Source organism: Mirounga leonina, unplaced genomic scaffold, assembly GCF_011800145.1.
Source record: "Mirounga leonina isolate KUSES-001 unplaced genomic scaffold, KU_Mleo_1.0 Mir_165, whole genome shotgun sequence".
NCBI lineage: Eukaryota > Metazoa > Chordata > Mammalia > Carnivora > Phocidae > Mirounga > Mirounga leonina.
This window is the reverse complement of record NW_023270415.1, coordinates 48,182,732-48,205,768: the sequence shown is the minus strand read 5'-3', so window position 1 is coordinate 48,205,768 and position 23,037 is coordinate 48,182,732. Positions and strand designations below refer to the sequence as shown.

The 23,037-nt window shown below is 38.1% G+C and overlaps 1 protein-coding gene across 6 annotated transcripts in view; it reads left to right on the top strand.

Moving 5' to 3' along the window:
- The window catches only part of UBR5 (ubiquitin protein ligase E3 component n-recognin 5), a 137,248-nt gene that overhangs the window by 56,094 nt on the left and 58,117 nt on the right, over positions 1-23,037 (top strand). For 4 of the 6 annotated variants that reach the window (XR_004680523.1, XR_004680524.1, XM_035011666.1 and 1 more), the window contains exons 6-14: positions 783-972; positions 1,169-1,328; positions 2,023-2,172; positions 3,997-4,208; positions 15,042-15,158; positions 15,240-15,350; positions 16,200-16,354; positions 17,168-17,285; positions 20,542-20,726. Coding sequence is in view for 4 of the 6 variants with exons in the window: in XM_035011666.1 (XP_034867557.1) it covers positions 783-972; positions 1,169-1,328; positions 2,023-2,172; positions 3,997-4,208; positions 15,042-15,158; positions 15,240-15,350; positions 16,200-16,354; positions 17,168-17,285; positions 20,542-20,726 (1,398 nt within the window). In the remaining 2 variants the exon portion in view is untranslated. The remainder of the gene's footprint in view (positions 1-782; positions 973-1,168; positions 1,329-2,022; positions 2,173-3,996; positions 4,209-15,041; positions 15,159-15,239; positions 15,351-16,199; positions 16,355-17,167; positions 17,286-20,541; positions 20,727-23,037) is intronic. The other 2 variants (XM_035011669.1, XM_035011670.1) reach the window with 1 other exon arrangement.

The following is a 23,037-nucleotide window of genomic DNA, read 5'->3' as shown; positions in this document are numbered from 1 at the left end:
AGTCGCTTAACCAACTGAGCCACCCAGGCGCCCTTAGATTCATTTTAAAGAGGCATCAACTATACTAAAAAATTTTTAAAGGAAAGAGACTGGCACTGTCATGATTTCTAAGGCTAATGTGATTTGGGGGAACGTTTTCTTTAAGATCCAATTGAATGCAGAAAAGCTATTGTTTATGGTTATCTAGTTTAGTTGATTTGAAAGTCCTTAATGCTCATGTTGGGGGCAGAAAGTGAAGATGGAAATGTCATGCTAAGTTTTCTCATACTTAAGAAAAAATTAATGATTATTTTAAAATAGTAGCTTCTCTTTGGTCAAGGTAGTTAATAGAACTAAATATTAATGGACAAATATCTTTGCAAATGAATGTTTCATTTCACGCAAAGCAGTTTGAGTCCTAAACTCTGAATTACACTTTTTGTGTAACACATTGTTGGCAGTTAATGTCTGATGAGTCTTTCATGTAGAGGCAAGGTGTATCCTATAACTCATTCTAGAATTGTGACTAGAAATACTTGGTATGTGGAGCTTTAAAACATGATTTTAAAAGATGCAAAAGTGTGATATGTATCTTTCTAAAGAGTGAATTTATATGTAAGCATTTAAAAAATGGAAACAGTTTTATTTTAAGGCTCAGTTATATTACCTTGTTCTATTAAAATACTGTAAAATCTATGTCAACTAGACAAATAGCTTTGTCTTCAGTTAAGGGAATGAATGTGAGACACAAGGTGATCTTTTATTGTTTAAAATGCTAATTCTCAAAATTGTGTACTCTTTAGAAGTCGATGGAGTTCTGGAGTCGGTGGAAGTGGAGGAGGCTCCTCTGGTAGGTCATCAGCCGGAGCTCGAGATTCCCGCCGACAGACCCGAGTTATTCGGACAGGCCGGGACCGAGGATCTGGGCTTTTGGGCAGTCAGCCACAGCCAGTTATCCCTGCGTCCGTCATCCCGGAGGAGCTGATCTCACAGGTAGAGATCTGGTAGAACACTTCACATAAGGCAGCAGAGCAAGAGGAGTTTTAACTGAATGTCCTGGGCTGTAGTCCTGACTCACAGCATGGATTGTGAAATACTGCTTTTCCGGAGTTGTCCTGGAAAGCTGATTTTGATAAAAGTGTAAGCAAAAGAGATTTAGCATAGCACTCTTCTTTATTTTGCATTTCAGGCCCAGGTCGTTTTACAAGGCAAATCCAGAAGTGTCATTATTCGGGAACTTCAACGAACAAATCTTGATGTAAACCTTGCTGTAAATAATTTACTTAGCCGGGATGATGAAGATGGAGATGATGGGGATGATACAGCCAGTGAATCTTATTTGCCTGGAGGTTGGTGGATCACCATCATGGTTTTCTCATCTCTGGAGGGAGAGACTTTTTTGACTGGGGAATGGAATTTTAAAGTACAATGGATTTTCTGATGGTTCTTCCCAAAGTGGTAGCTATTTCTCACTGGAGTGTTTAATTTGATTGTAAAATACTTTTTTTTTTTTCTTCAAAGACTTTATTTATTTGACAGAGAGAGAGCGAGAAAGGGAACACAAGCAGGAGTGGGAGAGGGAGAAGCAGGCTTCCTGCGGAGCAGGGAGCCCGATGCGGGGCTCGATCCCAGGTTCCTGGGATCATGACCTGAGCCGAAGGCAGATGCTTAACAACTGAGCCACCCAGGCGCCCCTGTAAAATACTTTTAAGGGAAAATGGGAAATGTTTTTGCTCAGTAGACTTGTGTTTGGTTCCAGTAAAGACATGGATTGTCTGTATTATCTCTGTGACGTTACAAATATATTAAATAGAGATCTTTTTTTCTTGTGATTATTTAGTAGGTAGCCGAAGTGGCAGTCATGCCTTTCCTGCTCCTTAAAATCTTTGTTAATATTATTTCCTGGGTAGTTATTACTTTTTTTCTCAGGGTATATCAGTAGTTAGTGTCTCATTTTTATCTGATTTAATTTTCAGAGACCTTTCAGTGGTCTACGGGTATTTTCTGTGTCTGCTTTCTTTATATATATGTTTCTGTTTATAGAGGATCTGATGTCTCTTCTTGATGCTGACATTCATTCTGCCCACCCAAGTGTCATTATTGATGCGGATGCCATGTTTTCTGAGGACATTAGCTATTTTGGTTACCCTTCTTTTCGTCGTTCATCACTTTCCAGGCTAGGCTCATCTCGAGGTAATTTTGCATTTATTTCTTTGTGATCATTGGCTGGCTGTATGGAGAGAGAGTGGTACAATTCATTGTGTTTGAACTTTTAATATTACAGTAATTAATACAATAATAAATTATTACTTAGTGTTTTTGAATGCTTTGGTATTAAAGTAGTTATTTTTGATCTTGAAGAGCCACAAATAGTACTTTACTTTAGAAATTATCTTATCAACATTGTGGAATACTTATCAAGGGTTACGACTTACCTACCTATATTTTTAATTAGGAATATGGATTCTGAACTAAAAGCAGAATTCTACTTTACAGTGACATGCAGCATTCAGAAAACAAGTCTCTTTAGTTTATTTAATTAAAGTGATTATCCTGTTCATTTTAAATCTTGGTTAGACGAAGAGTGAAATGTGAAAAAACTTAGTAGAATGGGATTGGCCAATAAATATATAGAAATGATTATTTTATTAAAATGTTATTTTCAGAAGTTTGAAATCCTTCAGAGGTATAGTACATAGTAGAGGTTAGAAGATTTTGAAATCATACAAATGTAAGACTTTCTCTGCGTATGTTGGTATAGATTTAGCTTGCATTTTAACCTTATTAAGTCAGTATTTTTACTTTCCAGAATGTAAAACTGCTTGATTCAAATAACATACAAGAATCGGTTATATATTATTTACTGATCATTAGTAAACTGGAAAAGATGCCATGTTATATTAGAACCTTGCTGCAAATATCTAGTACTTAAAAGCAAAGTTTAAAAATAACAAATCTATAATGATCTTGTAATATACTGAACCTATTATGTAATTGCTTTAAACATTTTTAAATAAGTCCATACTGTATTGCCTTAAATATATCAAGTATTGCATTTTCAAATATTCAGTATCGAGCACATATAACTCCTTCTAAATTTCTCCCTTTTGCTTTTCCGTAGGTCATTCTGTGTAGGCATTACTTTTTATCTGAACCATATGAAATTGCTGGTACTTGACCATTTTTGACCTGCATGGATGGCAGTTTCATATGGTTCAATTTAATATTGTTTCTAGTCCTTATCCAAGTCCTGGAAAGTATGTTTTGATTAACTACTTAAAAAAAAATAATGTATGAGCAAACAGAAAAAACCAAAAACAAACCCAAAACAACAAAACCGGTTTTAGAGAGTTTGTAGGCCAGTTGCAGGGAAGCATTTTTGTAAGGGAATCTTTCTGTAAAGATTATTAAAAGAAAAAAAGCTTGTCTGGTTTCTCAGAAATGTGTAAACGAGACTGGTATGAAGATCCAGAATGTAAAATAACTCTAAATGAGGCTTGAATTATAAAAATTTTTAGTTAATGTTAATGGATTTGTATTTTAGCCTTTTCAAGTATTTTCCCTGTATGTGTAGGGTTTTGTTTTTGTTTTGTTTTTTTAATAACTGAAGACATTCTAACAAATACTCTTTTTTGGTTTACATATGTATCTAACATGTTGAAATTCTAATTTATGCACATTTTCTAATAAAGTTATGGTAAGCATTTTAAATGGAAGCCAAAAATTTTAAACTCCATTTTAAAAATCTAGTTTAAAATAAAGTAATTCTGCTCTAAAAACATGTAGTTGGAATTAAAAAAAGTCTGCCTCTACATAGTTCTTAAAAATACTAGTTTATAATTTTCATACCTTCACTTGAAAGAGTTAATGTTTTGAATGTTGCATGTCAGGCTTATTAGATCTACATTTACATTAGATTTTTGTGAGTAGATAAACTGCTGTTAGTTGCATCCTGAAGGGTCTTTACTAGAGAGTGGCTTACTTTTATCCCACTGGTGTGACCCAATTGCATACCAGTTCTCCTTCTTCCCTTAGAGAGAGACTCTGAGCTGTTGCGTGAACGTGAATCCGTTTTACGTTTACGTGAACGAAGGTGGCTTGATGGAGCCTCATTTGATAATGAAAGGGGCTCCACCAGCAAGGAAGGAGAGCCAAACCTGGATAAGAAGAATACACCTGTTCAAAGTCCAGTGTCTTTAGGAGAAGATTTGCAGTGGTGGCCTGATAAGGTATTTGGAAAAATTTCCACCCTTTCGATTTAAATGGATTCCTGGCAAACCCCACCCCCTCAAAAAGGTTTCTCTTTTACTTCAGATATTTGTATTATCAATAAACACACAACACGCACAGACATGAAGTGATATTTTTGTTTTGTTCTAAAATATACATAGACTATCTTTATTTGACACTAGATGAGTCATCTTAGTGAGATATGCTCATTGGTGCTATTTTTTGTTTTATTTTTGTTTTTCCTACTTGATGAAATAAATCAGAGAAATCGGAATGGTAGTTCCAGATAACACATCAGCATTCTGTTGCAGGACTTCTTTTCTGGTGATAATTTTGCCAATAACTGATGGCCCTTTGTAGAAATTTGTTTTGTAATGTCACATGGACCCCAGTTACTGTGGGGTAAGTTCATGGTCATTGATACAAGCATGCATGTCAGGGCAAGATTAGGGATCTGTGTTTCTTTGATTAGTTAGCTGTCCTGTTTTATGGCAATGAATTCCAACAGATCCTTTGCTCTAAATGCTGTGGGAGACAAAGCAGTCTAAGCAGGAATGGACTAGGGGAGTTCTGCTCTGCATCCTGAGGAGAAGTACAATGACTGGCTTCTAGAAAGCATCCAGGATTTGTTAAGTTGATTTGAATCTTTAAAAATACATAACTGCCACATATGAAGCGGAGTGTCTACATCCTATTGATGCTGTCTAGGTCTCATTGTCATAAGTGCTTGGTAATGGCTCTTGTAGGAAGCCATGTTTTCTCTCTCTCTTTTGACGTGCCTTTTTCTTATTTCCAGAGCTAGTGGGTAGGAAATTTTCTTAAGGAGAAGTAAAGTAAAAGAACATAAGAACTTTGAGGTTAATCTCTAGCAGATAAGGAGATTCTGATAGGAATTTCTTTTCTTTCTTTGAGGTTGAATTTGAATTTGGGATATTAAAGGAAAATATTGTTTAGCTTTCTGGATTTGTTTATTTTTCATAGTAATTGTGAATCTTGATGTAGTTCATTTATTTTCCTCAGTATTCAGCTCATGTGGAAAGCTTGAATGCAAGAAGGAACATGAATTTTAATCAGTCTCTTTGTAAGCAAAAGGTTATTCTGTTTTCTTTGGCAGCTGACAAAGTTTCCCTGAATTGGCATTCTCTTACTTATTTCCATAAAACTAGACATGTCCTAAGTTCTGCTTTTATTCCATATGGTAGAAGGTGATTTAAGCCTAGGCCTCCCCCTCTTTTTTCCCCCCTTTTTTCCGTACATTGTTCTGTGTTTTCCTATTTCTCTTGCCTGGATCATATTAAGCTGTGTCTACTTCATGTTGGCAGGAAGTAATAGAGGATTCATGAATCTTGTTTTAATAGTGCCATCACATATATATTAGTCTGGGCTTTTTTTTTTTTTTTTTTTTAAGATTTTATTTATTTGACAGAGAGAGACACAGCAAGAGAGGGAACACAAGCAGGGGGAGTGGGAGAGGGAGAAGCAGGCTTCCCGCCAAGCAGGGAGCCCGATGTGGGGCTCGATCCCAGGACCCTGGGACCATGTACCTGAGCCGAAGGCAGACGCGTAACGACTGAGCCACCCAGGCTCCCCTAGTCTGGGCTTCTTTATAATGTATTATTTTTGATGAATGAAAGTGTTTTAAACAGTACAAATTTAGCAAGCTTCTTCCCTGGCCAGTGTATGCTCTGATAGATTGAGCCAGTCTTTATTGGTCTTTACTGATGGCCATGTTTTTAGTACATCTTGTTTTCAGAGACAGTCAATAAGTACCTCATGAAACACACTTAGTGTGTTATTTCCTTGATGTTTAGATACTGAATGAAGGAGGAACAGGAGTGTGTGAAACAGTATATCCTACCTATAGCTTTTTTTTCCTATTAAACACCTAATTTAAAATATTGTCACTGAAACAGAGGAGCATAGGGGAAGAGAGGGAAAGATCAAACAAGACGAAACCAGAGAGCGAGACAAACCATAAGAGACTCTTAATTGTAGGAAAGAAACTGAGGCTTGCTGGAGGGGAGAGGGGTGGGGGGATGGGGCAACTGGGTGATGGACATGAAGGAGGGCACATGATGTTATGAGCACTGGGTATATATAAGACCGATGAATCACTGAACTCTACCTCTGAAACTAAAAAATACATCACATGTTAATGAATTGAATTTAAATAAGAAGAAAATAAAATATTGTCACTGGAAAAGATCCACTTTTTATTAGCTTATGATTGAAATTTAGACATCAAAAATTTCAATTTAGGGAAAGAAAATAGCTTAAGCCTAATCAGACTCTTAAGCATTGTCACAGTTTTCAACAAATACCAGTAAGTGATGTGAGGCTGACTGCTACCCTCAGAGAGTGCAGAGAGCTAACTATTAAAGGGAAGAAGACCTAGCCTGCAGATAATTTTCAGACACCATGCAGAACTATCATGAAGGCGCATAGGATCAGTGCTACACACAGAAATAGGTAATATGTAGGACCATATTGGTCCCCGCAAATTGGGGGTAGTGATCCCTGGGCAGTACAAGGGTTTTGGGGGAAAGCCTGGTAGGTGATCGAGAGTCAGGTGGCGAGTGCAGGGAGATGGAGCCCTGTCAGCACACACTACTTAAAAGTAGTGTCTTTTTCTTTCTTTTTCGAGGGGAGTGAGGGTCAAAGAATGCCTCCCGGCGTTAATTTCAGAAGTGACCTAATCCAGTATTTTTAAATTGTAAGTTTGGGTAGTAACCATAGTATTTTCACTCTTCATTTTGTTAGGGGTCATCAGAAATTCCATTAGTAAATTATCTGGATTAGTACCGACTTCCTACCACCTATCTAGAGAAACAGCAACTTCTTCAAAATTTCGCCATTTTGTAGGCTAATAAATTAGTTCCTTTAATAGCGGAATGAGTGTTCTCTTTTCTTTAAGCCTTTTGCAGTATAATCTTGAACTGAAAATACTTTAGGTAACCTTAAATTTAAATATTTTCTTGAGTTATTCTTTGAGCTAAATGTCAAAGCTAGTATATATAAGAGCATACTTGGGAACTCTTAGGCACTGTTGGTGGGAATGTAAATTGGTGCAGCCACTATGGAAAATGGTATGGAGGTTCCTTAAAATATTAAAAATAGAACTACCATATTATCCAGCAATTCCACTTCTGGGTGTTTATACAAAGAAAATGAAAACACCCAAAAAGATACATGCACCCCCATGTTCATTTCAGCATTATGTACAATAGCCAATATATGGAAATAACCTTAAATATCCATCAATGGGTCATGGATAAAGAAGATGTTAATACATACATATACTCAAACATACACTTGAATATTATTCCGCCATAAAAAAGAAGGAAGTCTTGCCATTTTTGACAACATGGATGGTACCTCGAGGGCATTATGCTGGGTGAAATAAGTCAGAGAAAGACAAATACTGTATGGTCACTCTTATATCTGGAATCATCAGAATTAGAACAAAGCACCAAATTCATAGATACATGGAACAGATTGGTGGGTACTAGAGGCAGGGCATCAAAAGGTAAAAAGAAAAAAATTTTTAAAATTGTTAAAAAGGCATAAAAGCTTTTTCCCTTACTAATTTTTCAACATCTTAAAAAATATGGAAATTGGAAATTATCATAGGGATGTTGAAAGCTTCATGAAGACAGAAGTGAGGGTCATTCAGTCAGTGTTAATTTATTTTTAAAAGATTTATTTACTTATTTATTTATTTGTCAGAGAGAGAGTTAGAGAGGGAACACAAGCAGGGGGAGCGGGAGAGGGAGAAGCAGGCCTCCCGTGGAGTAGGGAGCCTGATGTGGGGCTCGATCCCAGGACCCTGGGATCATGACCTGAGCCGAAGGCAGACGCTTAACAACTGAGCCACGCAGGCGCCCCAGTCAGTGTTAATTTAGTAATCTTAATTCATGTGTACTTTCTGTTAGGCCTTTTGCTCAGGCGTTAGGGTAAGGGTTTTGTAGAAGGCAGAACAATTATGTTAATGCTTTGGAGTAAGTACCGTTATAGAATTAGGTACAAGAGGCTCTGGCGTATCATAAGAGGCCAGAGCAATTGTTGAGTGTGGACTCTACAGCCAGACTACTGGAGTGTTCATATCCTGGCCCTGCCACTTACCAGTTGTGTGGCCTTGGTCAAGTCCTTTAACCTCCCTGGGCCTTTGTTTCTCATCTGTAAGATGGGGATAATAATGGTTTTTACCTTGTGAGATTGTCATGAGAATTAAATAACTTGGTATATGTAAAGTGTAAAGAGCAAGGAGAAGCAGGGTCCTAGGCTACAAAGAGAACAGGCAGTTTCTGTAGGTCATAGAAGGGTAAGAGCCCAGTGGGTTTGGGTATTCCAAGTGGGACCATGAGGCAATAGTATTTTGTATGCCAGATTCTCTGCTGGTACAGAGTTGGGCACAAGCTGAAAGAGATACAGACCATGTCCGTAGTCTGACTGGCCTATAAAATGCAAGAAATGAAAACATTTCATTACAATAATAATATAGCATAATAGGAAATTTACGGGTAGTCTGTATCTACCTAAGGGAGAAATGGAGGGAGGGCCTTTAAGTCCAAGATCCTGATCACAGTTGAACTAGCCAAGTTCATACTAGTTTCTGAATAGTCTTACCTGAGAATGTCAACATTCTTATTAGGCTGCCCTGTCTCTTCATCTATCATTCCTCCCTCCTTCCCCAACACTCTGCTGTCCCCCATTTCTATCCCTCCTCCCCTTTGCTTTTTATACTTTATATTGCTGGTAGTTGCTGTGATAATTCAGTTACTTTGGTAAGAAGATGCAATCTTCCCATTAGGTGATCATCTCACATGGCTTCATTTCACTTCTCAGTTCTGAAATTTACTTTTCTCAGACTAGAAATTTAGTTTTATGTTGCTGAATGTCTACATGCAAAATGTAACTATATATATATTTATGCAGCTACAGTCACGAAAGACTGTTACCAAGAGAGTGAAGTAAGGGACGTGGGAGGGAGAGGAAGGAGTAAAGTTACACAGAAATCCGAGCTGAGTAAATCTGCTGAAACTGAACATAAAAATAAAAACTTCACTTTGTGCCCCATAACAGACGCTTTCAGTTAAAAGCACGCACATATCCTTTATTTTCAGCAAGTTGTGAGAGAAGAGGGTGGTGAGAGTTGTGTGGTGGGCGATGAAGGAAAAAACTGATGGGCCAAGTCTGTGCTGTTAATTTGCAGCCCCATCCCTTACCATCATGCACTCATTTTCTTATGGTCTAAGGGAAATAAGGAAATTACATTCACACTGGTCTTTTGAATTGTAGAGTTGCATGTGATCCTCAGTTTCTTTGAATGGTATTAAGAGCAAATAGCCCCATGACATTTGGCTCCTTACTTAAGCTATCGGAGCAGCCTCACTTTTGGAACCAGTTGATCAAACTTGTTGATCATACTGCTTTACCTTCAGGGTTCTAGAAGGGCAAGTTGAGTGGGGAGAGGTCTTTGTTGTTGTTGTTTTATTGACACTTGGAAGCTTCCAGGTAGTACCTGTTAAGAATTAGCTAGATGTGTCACAGATGTAATTTAATAAAAGGAGAAATGGTCATAAAAAGGAAAAGAAGGCAGGCATAAGGAGACTAGGGAAAAGTAGATAGGCAAGGAGAAATGAAGTGTGAATAAATAAAGTTGACCAAATTCCAGAGTGACCTGTGGTTCTATTTCATCCACTTCAAGCATAATGCACAGTACGTTGCTGTTGGTGCTGGTACTTACTGGGAAAGCTAGTGTTGGCTGATGGTAGGCAAATTAAAAACGAACTAGTTGAAACAAAAGCAAAAATGAACTTTTGGGACTTCATCAAGATAAAAAGCTTCTGCACAGCAAAGGAAACAGTCAACAAAACAAAGAGGCAACCCACAGAATGGGAGAAGATATTTGCAAATGACACTACAGATAAAGGGCTGGTATCCAAGATCTATAAAGAACTTCTCAAACTCAACACCCAAAAAACAAATAATCAAGTCAAAAAGTGGGCAGAAGATATGAACAGATACTTCTCTGAAGAAGACATACAAATGGCTAACAGACACATGAAAAAATGTTCATCATCATTAGCCATCAGGGAAATCCAAATCAAAACCACACTGAGATACCACCTTACACCAGTTAGAATGGCAAAAATGGACAGGGAGAGAAACAACAAATGTTGGAGAGGTTGTGGAGAGAGGGGAACCCTCTTACACTGTTGGTGGGAATGCAAGTTGGTACAGCCACTTTGGAAAACCGTGTGGAGGTGCCTCAAAAATTTAAAAATAGAGCTACCCTATGACCCAGCAATTGCACTACTGGGTATTTACCCCAAAAACACAGATGTAGTGAAAAGAAGGGCCATATGCACCCCAATGTTCGTAGCAGCAATGTCCGCAATAGCCAAACTGTGGAAAGAGCCGAGATACCCTTCAACAGATGAATGGATAAAGAAGATGTGGTCCATATATACAATGGAATATTACTCAGCCATCAGAAAAGATGAATACCCAACTTTTACATCAACATGGATGGGACTGGAGGAGATTACGCTAAGTGAAATAAATCAAGCAGAGAAAGTCAAATTATCATATGGTTTCACTTATTTGTGGAGCATGAGGAATAGCATGGAGGACATTCGGAGAAGGAAGGGAAAAATGGGGAGGAGGAATTGGAGGGAGAGATGAACCATGAGAGACTATGGACTCTGAGATACAAACAGGGTTTTAGGGGGGAGGGGGGATCGGTTAGCCCGGTGATGGGTATTAAGGAGGGCACGTACTGCATGGAGCACTGGGTGTTATACAAAAACAGTGGATCGTGGATCACCACATCAAAAACCAATGATGTATGGTGACTAACATAACATAATAAAATTAAAAAAAAAAAAAAAGATGGGGCGCCTGGGTGGCTCAGTTGGTTAAGCGACTGCCTTCGGCTCAGGTCATGATTCTGGAGTCCCGGGATCGAGTCCCGCATCGGGCTCCCTGCTCAGCAGGGAGTCTGCTTCTCCCTCTGACCCTCTCCCTCTCATGCTCTCTGTCTCTCATTCTCTCGCAAATAAATAAAATCTTAAAAAAAAAAAAATGAAAACCCAAGTTTCATGGGAGAAGTTTAGGAATAGAAAGACCAACTGTTTCAAAATAGAAGTCACTAAATGTAGATGTGGTCAGCAGGGATTCATGCTGCTGGACTTAACGTGCTTTTCAAGTTTTGGCCTCTAGGTAATTTCTTTCATATTTTTGACAGTTTCCATCTCCTTTTGGGGAGGGATTTCTAGTTTGATTGATGACCTCAGTTCAGTTTTTTATTTAGTGTCCTTCAGACAGTTGGAAGTTTATTGAGTACTTCAACCACTAATGACTTGATTTTTGTTTAAAAAAAAAAAATAGGGCTGCAAGCTACTATCTTTAAGGAAACATGCATATCTACTTTTTCCAGTTGGGTTGAAGCAGGCCCCAACTTGCTCAGAGGCCGCCATTATTATTTCATTAAAACAATAAAAACAATGTTTTTGATGACATTATGAAATGAGTGATCTAAAATACTGTTCTTTTGTGTTGTGTTTGTTTTATATTTCTTTACATAACGAATCTAAATAAGGCCAGAAGCAATAGGTGATTATTCCATCATCTTCCTATGGTTGGACACACAAATTTTCCACATTTGTCCATAATGGATTTTCAGGGCCTTTCGGGTTCAGTTAGCTCATTCAGGACTTACCTGGGGAACATTGGCCTATCTTGGGAGGATATAGGTAAGTCACTTCTAAGGGGCCTTGTGCACCATGCTGTTGCTATAGGGATGATTTGTTCAGGATTATACTGCTCTGGCAAGGCATTTTAGTTAAAATTCATTTGTTCATTTCTCAGGGTGCTCCTGCTATATGCTATGTGCCAAGCTGGCCTGTGGGAATGTGGAGGTGAATACAAAATGACCCGCCCCCTCTCCCCCCAGGGGATTCTGTGGGGAAGACAGACATTCACATACAATATAATGTGTTCACAGTATGTGATCAGTGATAGACTTGATGGTGTGACTACAGTGTGTAGGGGTTCACGGTGGGGAATGACTAATACTACCCGAGAGATTTGGCAGAGACTTCACAGAGGAGATGATATCTGAGCCGCATTTTTAAGGAAGGTTAAGTAGGCATTGACCAAGATGCAGAGGCATTCCACACATACCAAGCATGAGCCTCGAGTCATGAAAGGGCACGGTGTATTTGTGGAACAATGAGAAATTCAGACTTGCTGCATGTAGTAGGGAGTAGGAGAAGAGCAAGATAGAGCAAGACTGTGAGTGCCCCAGGCAACTTGCCGCACGGTTAAGATGTTCTGTAGTCTCTAGGAAGCAAACAGAGTTCTTAGAGAGGTGACATGATGAGATTTGTGGGGTTCTGTTTTATTTTTTTACGAGGTGAGCATTGTTGGCACTGTGGGAGAAAGATAGGAATACGAAAAATCTGGAGTCGGTTCAGAGACTGGTAGAATTGTGGAAAGGAATTGTGAGCATCTCAATCAAAGCAATGGCAGCAGGGACAGAGGAAGGGAAGAATCTGAGGAATTTGAGGCAAAGGCAGCACTGGTTTACTAGTCACTAGCTTGTTGGGAGAGAAGAGGAGGAGGCGACAAGAGTGCCCGGGTTTTCATGTCTCTCCTGTTACAGGGTGGGTGATGGATGTCATTCATGGAGAGGGACTGCAAGGGGTATGCAGCTTTGGAGGATATGATAAATTCATTTTCTAGGTGTTAGGGTGCTTTAAGACATCCGGGTAGATAACTCTTGCAGGTTAGTGTGGCAGTCGGAGATGTACATGTTTAGAAGCATGGCGCCCCACTGGCTGCAGTCCATTAGGCTGAGGGTGGAGTATAAGTTGAATAAAGGGACGAGGGCAGAATCAGGGGCAGGGAGTGCATGATGGTAGGCGGGAGATGGAAAAAATAGCCATGAAAATAGGAAGAAGACCACTAGGGAGTAGTGACCTGTGAACAAGGGACAGGAGAGGTTCCAGAACAGATGAACAGGGTCGAATGGTTTGAAGAGTTTAAAGAGAAGATGGATTAATTAAATGCGTGGGGCTGATACGGTGCAGTTCTGGCTCTGAGTGAAAGCTGGTAAAGTGAAGCATATGCCAAGCAATTCACTCTACCATGAGTAGGATTGAAAGAAAGATTAGTTTGGATGGTTGTTGGGGTTATGAGAGAGGCTTACAGCCCGTGTGTGGAGGTTACCTTTAAATAAGAGAAGCATACTTCCTTTTTCTGAGATGAAGGTGGGGAGAAGAAGAGAATGGTGGTTTTTGTTGTTAAATAAATCAAGAAAAATAGGAATATTCAGCAAGCTTGTGCTTTTCTGGGTGAGTAGGAGGTGAAGTTGGGGGCAGAGTGATCATAGTTGAATTTGATTGAGCTCTTACTGGTGCTGGGCTCTGTGCTTGTGTACTTTATAAATGTTAACGGTCTTTGATTTTTCATCTTCTACCCCTTAGAGGTGAAGAAAGGGGGTTCAGGGAAATTATAAAACTTAACCAGAGTCACATACTTGGTAAGTGTTGGATCCTAGTTTGGGGGCTCACTTGGTCTGCATCCTTTAACCGAAGGAAGGAAGGGAGTGTGAGATAGAGATGTTAGGATTTGATGCAGTAGGCAGCCTTGGAGAGAGTAGATGAGGGTTTTCAGACACCTATGGAGAAGGAAAGAGAGGAATTGCTAACTTGCAGAATTTCAAATTTGGTCTCCCATCCCTCTATGGAATGACTTGAAAACAGGGCTGGCTGATATTGGTAAAATAGGTTAAAATTCTTTCAGTATACCTCTGCAGCATAATCTGTTGTTAAATTTTAAATTGTGGCAGACTTTATAGGCTTTAGCTGAGCACTATAACCCATCCGACCAAATAAGGTTGGAATTTGACAGAAAAGCAAAATGACACCATTAGTTTAGCATACTTCAGAGCCAGAATTCCAAAGAGAAGCAGTGTGTAGACCAATAGCAAAAGTATAACCAAAAATCTTACCTGGCAAGTTTTGCTGGGTGATTTCTGGGTAGCTTCATGACTCCGATCATATTAACATATTATGTTAAAAATTATTATTGATACTCATTTACATTTATTGTCCAAGATTTTTGGAACTTAATTGCATTGAACTTCTGGCATGTGCATCACCTTAAAACTAAATAAACTTCTGCCTTAAAACAAAACAAAACAGTGTAGACCTTTTTTTCAGCAGCTTGGAAGAGCCTAGAGGGAAGCAGTCTTCTGTCTTGACACTTGACTCTCCTAGCTTCAGCTTCTTTTTTCTTCATTTATTTGGCAATTTATTGAGCGCCTACTCTGTGCACTGTTCTACGAAGTGGGGATGTGGTGGTGGACAAGACAAAGCTTATATTCAAGTGAATGGACTATCCATGAGTAATATATAGTATGTCAAGTTGTGAAATGCAGTCACCTAAAAAGTAGAGTAAGGAGATGGAATATGAGAGTGGTGGTTTTGTAGGCAGTGTGGCCAGATGTGTCATTTGAGCAGGCTTGATTAGGGAGAGAGATTAAGTCACCTAAGAAACAAGGTAAGAGAATACCAGGGACATGGCAGGATCCTACAGGCGTGGTCCAGGAGCTGAAAGAAGGCTGATGTGCTTGGAGGACAGGGAGTGAGTTCAGGAAGGAGCCAAGGCTGCTGGATAGAGGGCCTTGCAGGCTGTCCCGAAGACTTTGCATATAGCTGTGATTTATATGTTCACAGAACTAACCCAGGTTTGATGAAGTGAATTAAAACCACTAGGTTTGGCAGTTGTTATATTTATACTTTGTATTATTTTTTACTTTATAGGATGGAACAAAATTCATCTGTATTGGGGCTCTGTATTCTGAGCTTTTGGCTGTCAGCAGTAAAGGGGAACTTTATCAGTGGAAGTGGAGTGAATCTGAGCCTTATAGAAATGCACAGGTATGTTATAATTAAACTTGCATTGAGTAGCTCTACATACTGACACACAAAATGGTAATCGTGTTTCTTATGCTTTTAAAGAATCCTTCACTGCATCATCCCCGAGCAACATTTTTGGGGCTAACCAATGAAAAGATAGTCCTGCTGTCTGCAAATAGCATAAGAGCGACTGTAGCTACAGAAAATAACAAGGTACAGAACACTGTGCATTGATTGAAAAACATTTCGTGCCTAAATTCTTGGTTTTCTTCCTCTCCCTGCCCCTTTTCCATCTTTTCATTTTCTGTCTTTCTAACTAGATCCACAAACACAAAGCATCTCAAACCTAAGAGAGTAATCCAACGTATAATCTTTTTGTGGCTGGTTTATCCCTGTATTATAATCCAGCTTTTAGAGGGGGCTTTTTCCTTTAAGGGAAGGAAACAATATTCAAGATAAGGGCTGACAAAAGAGGAGCTATTGAAAAGCCAGAAGAGATGGACTGGCAAAGTATGGGGTATTATACCTCGGGTTATCAGTTTGGCTTTTGAGTGACTAAATTCTTTGGAAAATTGTTGAAGCAGATGTTTAATTTTGATTAATTTCTTAGAGATGGCTTTAGACATTCATTTCAACCATAACTGCTACTTTATTTGTGTGAAGAAAATATTTTAGGTTCTAGTCTTAATTAAGAATATTTTCTTTTTTTTTTTTTAAAGATTTTATTTATTTCGCAGAGAGAGACAACAGTGAGAGAGGGAACACAAGCAGGGGGAGTGGGAGAGGGAGAAGCAGGCTTCCTGCTGAGCAGGGAGCCCAATGTGGGGCTCGATTCCAGGACCCTGGGATCATGACCTGAGCCGAAGGCAGACGCTTAACGACCGAGCCACCCAGGCGCCCCAAGAATCTTTTCTAAATTACTTACTTTTCTGACATTTAACTCAAAGCATTTTAGAATTCCAGTCCATAGAGTATGTATGCCTTTTCCTAGTTTTGACCACAATCCTTTTAAAAGATGACTTGTATTTTATTTATTTAAGCCCTTATTATTTTACTCTCTAGGTTGCTACATGGGTGGATGAAACTTTAAGTTCTGTGGCTTCTAAATTAGAGCACACTGCACAGACTTACTCAGAACTTCAAGGTGAACGGATTGTGTCTTTACATTGCTGTGCCCTTTACACCTGCGCCCAGCTAGAGAACAATTTATATTGGTGGTGAGTATCACCGGGAGGGGCAATTCCTTATCAGTGAATGCTTTTAGGTGCATAGATAGGTGCTTTGAGTAGTGGAATACCAACATGAGAAGGTTGGTCAAAGGATAATGCTTTAAAGGGAGGGAAATTCCACTTTGGAGCAAAGTAATATTTAAAAAAAAAAAAAAAAACTTAAAAAAAAGAAAGCCTTATACAAGTAACGCATACTTAGTAGTGACTATAATTATGGAATTTTACAAAAGCATAAAGTAGAAACAAACATCACCTACCGTCCTACAACCTAAAGATAACTGCTGTTAGCATTTGGGAGTATTTAAATCTTATTTTCCTATACGTAAATGTGTACTTTGCTTTTACATAATTGGAAGCATAGGCTATAGGGTATTTTTTCATGCTTTTTTTCATTCAACAGTATTGCTTAAAATACAGTTTTAAAGGTTATTAAAGTATTTCATTGGATGAATATTCTATGCCTGCCTTAATCTTTTACTGTTAGGGATTTTAAATGTATTTTCCATTGTTTTAAGGAGTTAGTAGTAAATTTGCATTGGCAGAAATACAGGGGAATCTACTAATGAGATACAATTATTTGGAAGAGAATTTTAGGTGATCAATTTTCTATAAATTTTAATCCCTAAGGCTTAATAAAAATGGATCCAGTTAGTATTAAACCTATGATCAAGTTATGATTAAGAATAAATTGTACATGTTAATCCTATTCTGAAGCAAAAATACTGTAATATGTGTAATTTCAGATTAATTTAATAGGCTTCTTTGCTGCTTGCTTGACCAATTTATACTTTTTCTTTTCAGGGGTGTAGTCCCTTTTAGTCAAAGGAAAAAAATGTTAGAGAAAGCTAGAGCAAAAAATAAAAAGCCCAAATCTAGTGCTGGTATTTCTTCGATGCCGAACATCACTGTTGGTACCCAGGTAAGTGATTAGAATGAAACCTGTCCTAAGGGACATTGTTTCTCTTCAAAATCGCTTTCTTCCCCTCTAAGCAGTTTTACAAATGAATGTCATTCAGAGGATCAGGTTCCAGTAGCATGTATGTGCTCTTTATTTAGTAGTTGAGTAACAGAGATTTCTGCCCCAATGTCAGTAGGTTTCCCTATGGGGCAGGGTTTCCAGATTTTCCTAATTTTAAGAATCACTTGGTACTTAAATGCAGAACCTGGAGCTCCTTACCTGAAACGTTCCTTCAGTTTGTCTGGGGGTATGGGCCAAGCATCATAGTGTTGAACAAACATTGCAGGTGAGAAACAGCCAGGCAGTTTGAAAGATACTGCTCTTGAGGATGCTGTCAGCATAAGGCAGGAGGCTTCATCATATCCCTGTTTCTACCAGTTTCTGTTTTTTGACTCTGAGATGGTTTTATGCTCCTATCTTATAGATAGGTAATTTTTCTGATACCTCAGTGGATCAAAGTGTGGTCTGAGGACTTCTGCTGGCTTCTCTACTCTTTCATGGAGTTTGCAGAGTCCTGTCTCTTCTGTTTACATATCTGTGTGAAGCTGGATTGTTTTCTACACTTGAATCAAAGTAATGTATCACAACAGATGGAATGCAGAAGCAGACATGGGAATGTCTTCTGTTAAATCAGACATTTAAGAGATTTGCAAAAATGTAAATAATGCCACTTTTCTTGCTATTCTTTTTGAAAATGTAGTCATATTTCACAAAATTGTTTATATTAACTTGGGGTTTATTACTGTTAAATATTTAAAAATTTCTCAGTTTTAATTAATAACACATTAAATACCAACTAGATAGGACCCAAATAAACAAAAGATTTTTGGGTCCTCAGTAATATTTAATAGGGAAAAAGGGTTCTGACACCAAAAGAGTTTGAGAACTGTTCTCCTTCTCATTCATTAGACTCTCTAGAAGTTTATCTTCAGGATAAAACTTGATGCATGTATTATTACAGCAAATGCTGCAATAAATGTTTAAGGGCTTTAAAAACCCTGTCACTTAGACAATTTATTTTATTATTTTTTTACACAATTTTTATTACACAATGTGCTAATTTTGTCATCTTGCACCTCAGTTGTTTTTTTCTCATCACAAGGTGGTATTACTTACATTCCCTGTGTCTTAAAAAATAGTCATCATTTTAGCTGTTACTTTTCTACAAAGCCCAGCTTAAATGTATCCATTTTTGTTCTTACTTGTGGCTCCTTTTTTTTTTTTTTTTTTTTTTTGCGGGGAGGGGTGGTCATATTCATGGTTGTCTTGTTCGGACTCTTTGCTTGGCCTCCCAGCTAGGAAGTTTTCAATGATTACCCACTATTTTGAATATTACTGTTCAGCCTTTATTATTTATGTCGGTTGCTTTGGACAGATCTGTCTCTTCGGGGAGCTCCCCTTTTCCTGTTTAGTCCAAATTCTGGTATCTGATGTTCTCAAAGTTCCTTGTTCACTGGACTCACATAATAGCAGGATATCCTAGCATTTGCCTTATTAGCTTGTAGGATGACGTTACTGTAGACAGGGAGGGTAGAAAAAATACTTTAAAGATGCAATGAAAAAAGTTTTAAACAAAACAGCTTCGCACTAAATTGCTGAGAGGTAGTGGTGTATTAAAATACTTTGTTTGTAGAGCTAAGATTTTGTTTTAAAGCTGTGAAAAACTAGAGATTAAAGACAGTGACAGCCACAGAATAAGGAAAGTATTCATATGGTAACTGTTGATCACTTAGAGTTTTCAGCTACACCTACACTCTCGGATCATAATTATTGAGAGGGATGTATTTAGCCGTTATTCATTGGCATGTCTTGTTATGCTGGATCCTGAATACACACCTTGTTGTTTTTAAGGTGCATTTATTTTTTTTTATAAGAAGGCATTAATAAATAACCTATTTTCTAATATAACGTCTTTTTCACTGTCTTATCACATTTCTCTTTAAAATACAGACTTTTTTTTTTTTTTTAAGATTTTATCTATTTATTTGACAGAGAGAGCACTGGAGCACAAGCAGGGGGAGTGGCAGGGAGAGGGAGAAGCAGGCTCCCAGTTGAGCAGGGAGCCCAATGCGGGGTTCAGTCCCAGGACCCCGGGATCATGACCCGAGCCGAAGGCAGACGCTTAACCGACTGAGCCACCCAGGCGCCCCCAAAATACAGACTTTCTTATTAAAGACTTTTATTTATTTTTTTGAGCGAGTGAGTGACGAGAGAGAGAGCGCGTGCATGAGCGGGGAGGAGAGGAGCAAGGGAGAGGGAGAAGCAGACTCCCCACCGAGCTGGGAGCCCAACGTGGGACTCGATCCCAGGATCCTGGGATCATGACCTGAGCCGAAGGCAGACGCTTAACCGACTGAGCCACCCAGTGCCCTGTATCACCTTCTTCTATGTCACTTACGGTTAATTATAAACCACCAAACACATGATCTTCACATATGCCACTGTCAAGTACAACACGATCATTAGTTACTGGATGACTGAACAGAATGTCAGTAAGACTGAGCTCTTGGAAAAATAAGAGATTTCCAGAAATAATGCTTATCTCTCATTTGGAACTATTGGTTGTGTTTGACAGTGCCACCTTGCAGGTTGTTAGTTTCAGAGTATGACCTGAGGGTGCTCCCTGACAGAAGTTTTAGGTTATTCAGTCCTGGACTCAATTAACTTCTAACACTGATGTTAGCATATTCTTTTTTAATGGAAGAAAAAACATATTATCCAGGGAAGCTTCTGGTTTGTAGCAAACTGCAGTCTTCTGGGGGGAAGAAGTACCCATAGAGATGAAATTACAGAGCCTGTGTACTGTATAGCATCACGAATTAGGAAAGTAATTTCGAATTAAACTGACAAAGTGTAATTTTTTTTTTTTTTAAGCCAACCTTTAAAAAAACTTTCTTCTCTATTTCTGTTCTATTTCCTTAGAGCAGAATGGTCAGGATATTTGTTGCATGAAATTTGTTTGTTTTGTTGCATGATATGTTAAAGTTATTTTTTAGCAAATGTGCTCAAATTATTAGTGCTCCATAATTTTGGGAACACATTCTTGATGGAGGAGACCTTTAAGACAACGCTTTATCAGCATTATTGTTGGTGTAAGACTGTTTTTGGAACACCTAGGAAACAGTACTTTTATATGTCGTCTTCACATGCATTTGAAGCAACTCTTAGAGTTTCAAAGTTACGTCATTTTGATGGTGATTTTTCTTCTGTATGATAGGTATGCTTAAGAAATAATCCTCTTTATCATGCTGGAGCAGTTGCATTTTCAATTAGTGCTGGGATTCCTAAAGTTGGTGTCTTAATGGAGTCAGTTTGGAATATGAACGATAGCTGTAGATTCCAACTTCGATCTCCTGAGAGCTTGAAAAGCATGGACAAAGCTAGCAAAACTACTGAAGCCAAGTAAGTACTATACTCTGACTCAGCATGATTTTATACCAGTTTCTAGTTTGCTGTGTCTATGAGTCAAGGCTGACTTAGAGGTGCACAGTGACATAGAAGAGTGCTCCCGTGGTGGGTCTCATGAGGATGCCTAAGAGTTTTGAAAGGAATTGGTCAGATTTACTATTTGCAGCTTGGTTAATATTTGTTATGTTATAGTTCTTGATGTTCAGCCGCTGGAGTGACCATGTAGAGATCTCTTTTTGTGTCTTTGTTTTGTCTTTAGAGTGTGTCCTTTGCCATGGTTGTGTGGCAGTAATAATGTGTTCAGCCTTACCTGTAGCAGGCCAGCTTTGCCCTTCTCTCTCCCTGTGTTATCATCTTAATTTCTACCTAATGTCTTATCTGCATCTTGATCCTTGGAAGGGTTTTACAGTTTAACGTGCTGGGAAATTCTGTTAAGGATTTGTAGATTTTTGGGTGGGAGGGATATGTAAACAGAAATACCAGAGAATTGTGTGGAGCCCACACACAGAGTCTGGCTTATTGTTTGGGAGCCGGATACGTAGATCTTACTTAACACTTGTACTTTTAGAAGCATCTACTTGTCTCTAAAAGGATTGATGTGTAATGTAATTCGGTTATTTGTTATATGAACTTAAGAAACTTTAATAAAGTTTATAAATAACCTTTTTTCTTAATCTTATAAAAATGTGTGACCACTATAAAAACATGGATGAGTAATGTTATATTTCAGAAATAACACTTTACATGTTTTAATGTATTTCCTTTTTTTAAAAAATGTATACAGGCGTTGAAAAGAAATGGGGATTGTACTATACATACAGATTTTAAAACTGCTGGAATTTTTTCGTTTGCTCAAATGCACGTAATGAATGTAAATTTGCTGTTTTTATCGCTACTATTCCTCTTAATGTTAATGCAAATTGAAGTTTAGAAAACACAAGGATTACTGTTAAATAAGTTAAAAAATAATCTTTAATAAACCAAAGCTATTGTAACTTATGCCAAATTAAGGCTTCTTGCTTTGTTGTAGTGCTCTCTCTCTCTCTCTCTCTCTCCCCCTGTCTTGTTTTACAAAATAGATTTGTAGACCTCCTCTCTAATTACAGTGATTTTTATCCTAAAAATAAAAGTGACAAAACACATTTTCATTATTTATGAAATGTTGTAAAGGATGGTTAAAATAGTCTTGGTGTGCGCAAATATAAATGCGTTTGAAATAGAATATGCTATTGAGATTGTGTAATTTATGAGGTTCTTCATGTCTTCCTTGAAATTTGCCATCTTTATTAGTAAACTTAGTAGAAGAGCTTAGTGAAATTAAACGTTAAGAACATAGTTGTTTTCATGTGAACAGACTCTTCTTTGCTAAGTCCTTGAAATGCATTCACTTTAAAGGCATGCTTGTGATTAGTCAGCATCAGCCCGTCTCCACCATCACAAGCTTTGCGGAGCGGCCATGAGTGAGTGTTCATGTGTGCTTGTGCTGAGCACTTTGCCAGGGTGCTGGTGAAAATAATACTGGTTTTCTGTGGACTTGTTTAACCTCAGGAGAAATTCCTGGTGGAGGTAATAGGAGACGAGGCCATAAGATGATGGCCCTGATTATAAAATATACCAGGTTGATCTGTATATAACAAATTTCTTAGTAATAGGTGACTTTTCTGACTAAAAATTGACTTCTGCCTTTTAATGACTAAAAATATTTATGTTTTTACTACCTGTAGAATATCGTGTTGTTGTTGACTGTAGTTATCTTCTTAGGTATAGTTAATGAAATAACTCAGTGCAAAGGAATAGCTTATTAATTCTGTAATTTTTCATTTCGGTTGTAACAGATGATGGTTCATCACCCGATGGTTCAAGAATAAATTTTTGTAAGCCATTGTGAGTAGAGTTCCTTCTTTGAACTCTAAAGAAACTAAAGATCTAGTTGGCGTTTTATTTATTTTCCTTTACCATTTTTTCAGTTAAATTGCTATGTCCAAGTCAGGGTTCACTGAAGTGTGAAACTTGTTCGCTCAAGAGGCTTAGGCTAAATTGAGTGTAGTTTTTATTGTTATTCCTAGGTAAGGCTTATCTGAATCATTGTTTCATGTTGTTGATAGCTTTATACGGTGTATTTTTCTTTCCTTTCTTTTAAAACGTTACTAAGAATTTACGCACTGTGTACCTTTTTCAGTATCTTGAGTCCTAGAAATAGACCACTTTGTATAAGTTTTTAATATTTCATTCCCTTGTTTACAAGAATAAACTTGAGTTAAAAATCATCTGACAAGTTCCTAATATTTCATTTTCCTAATAACGA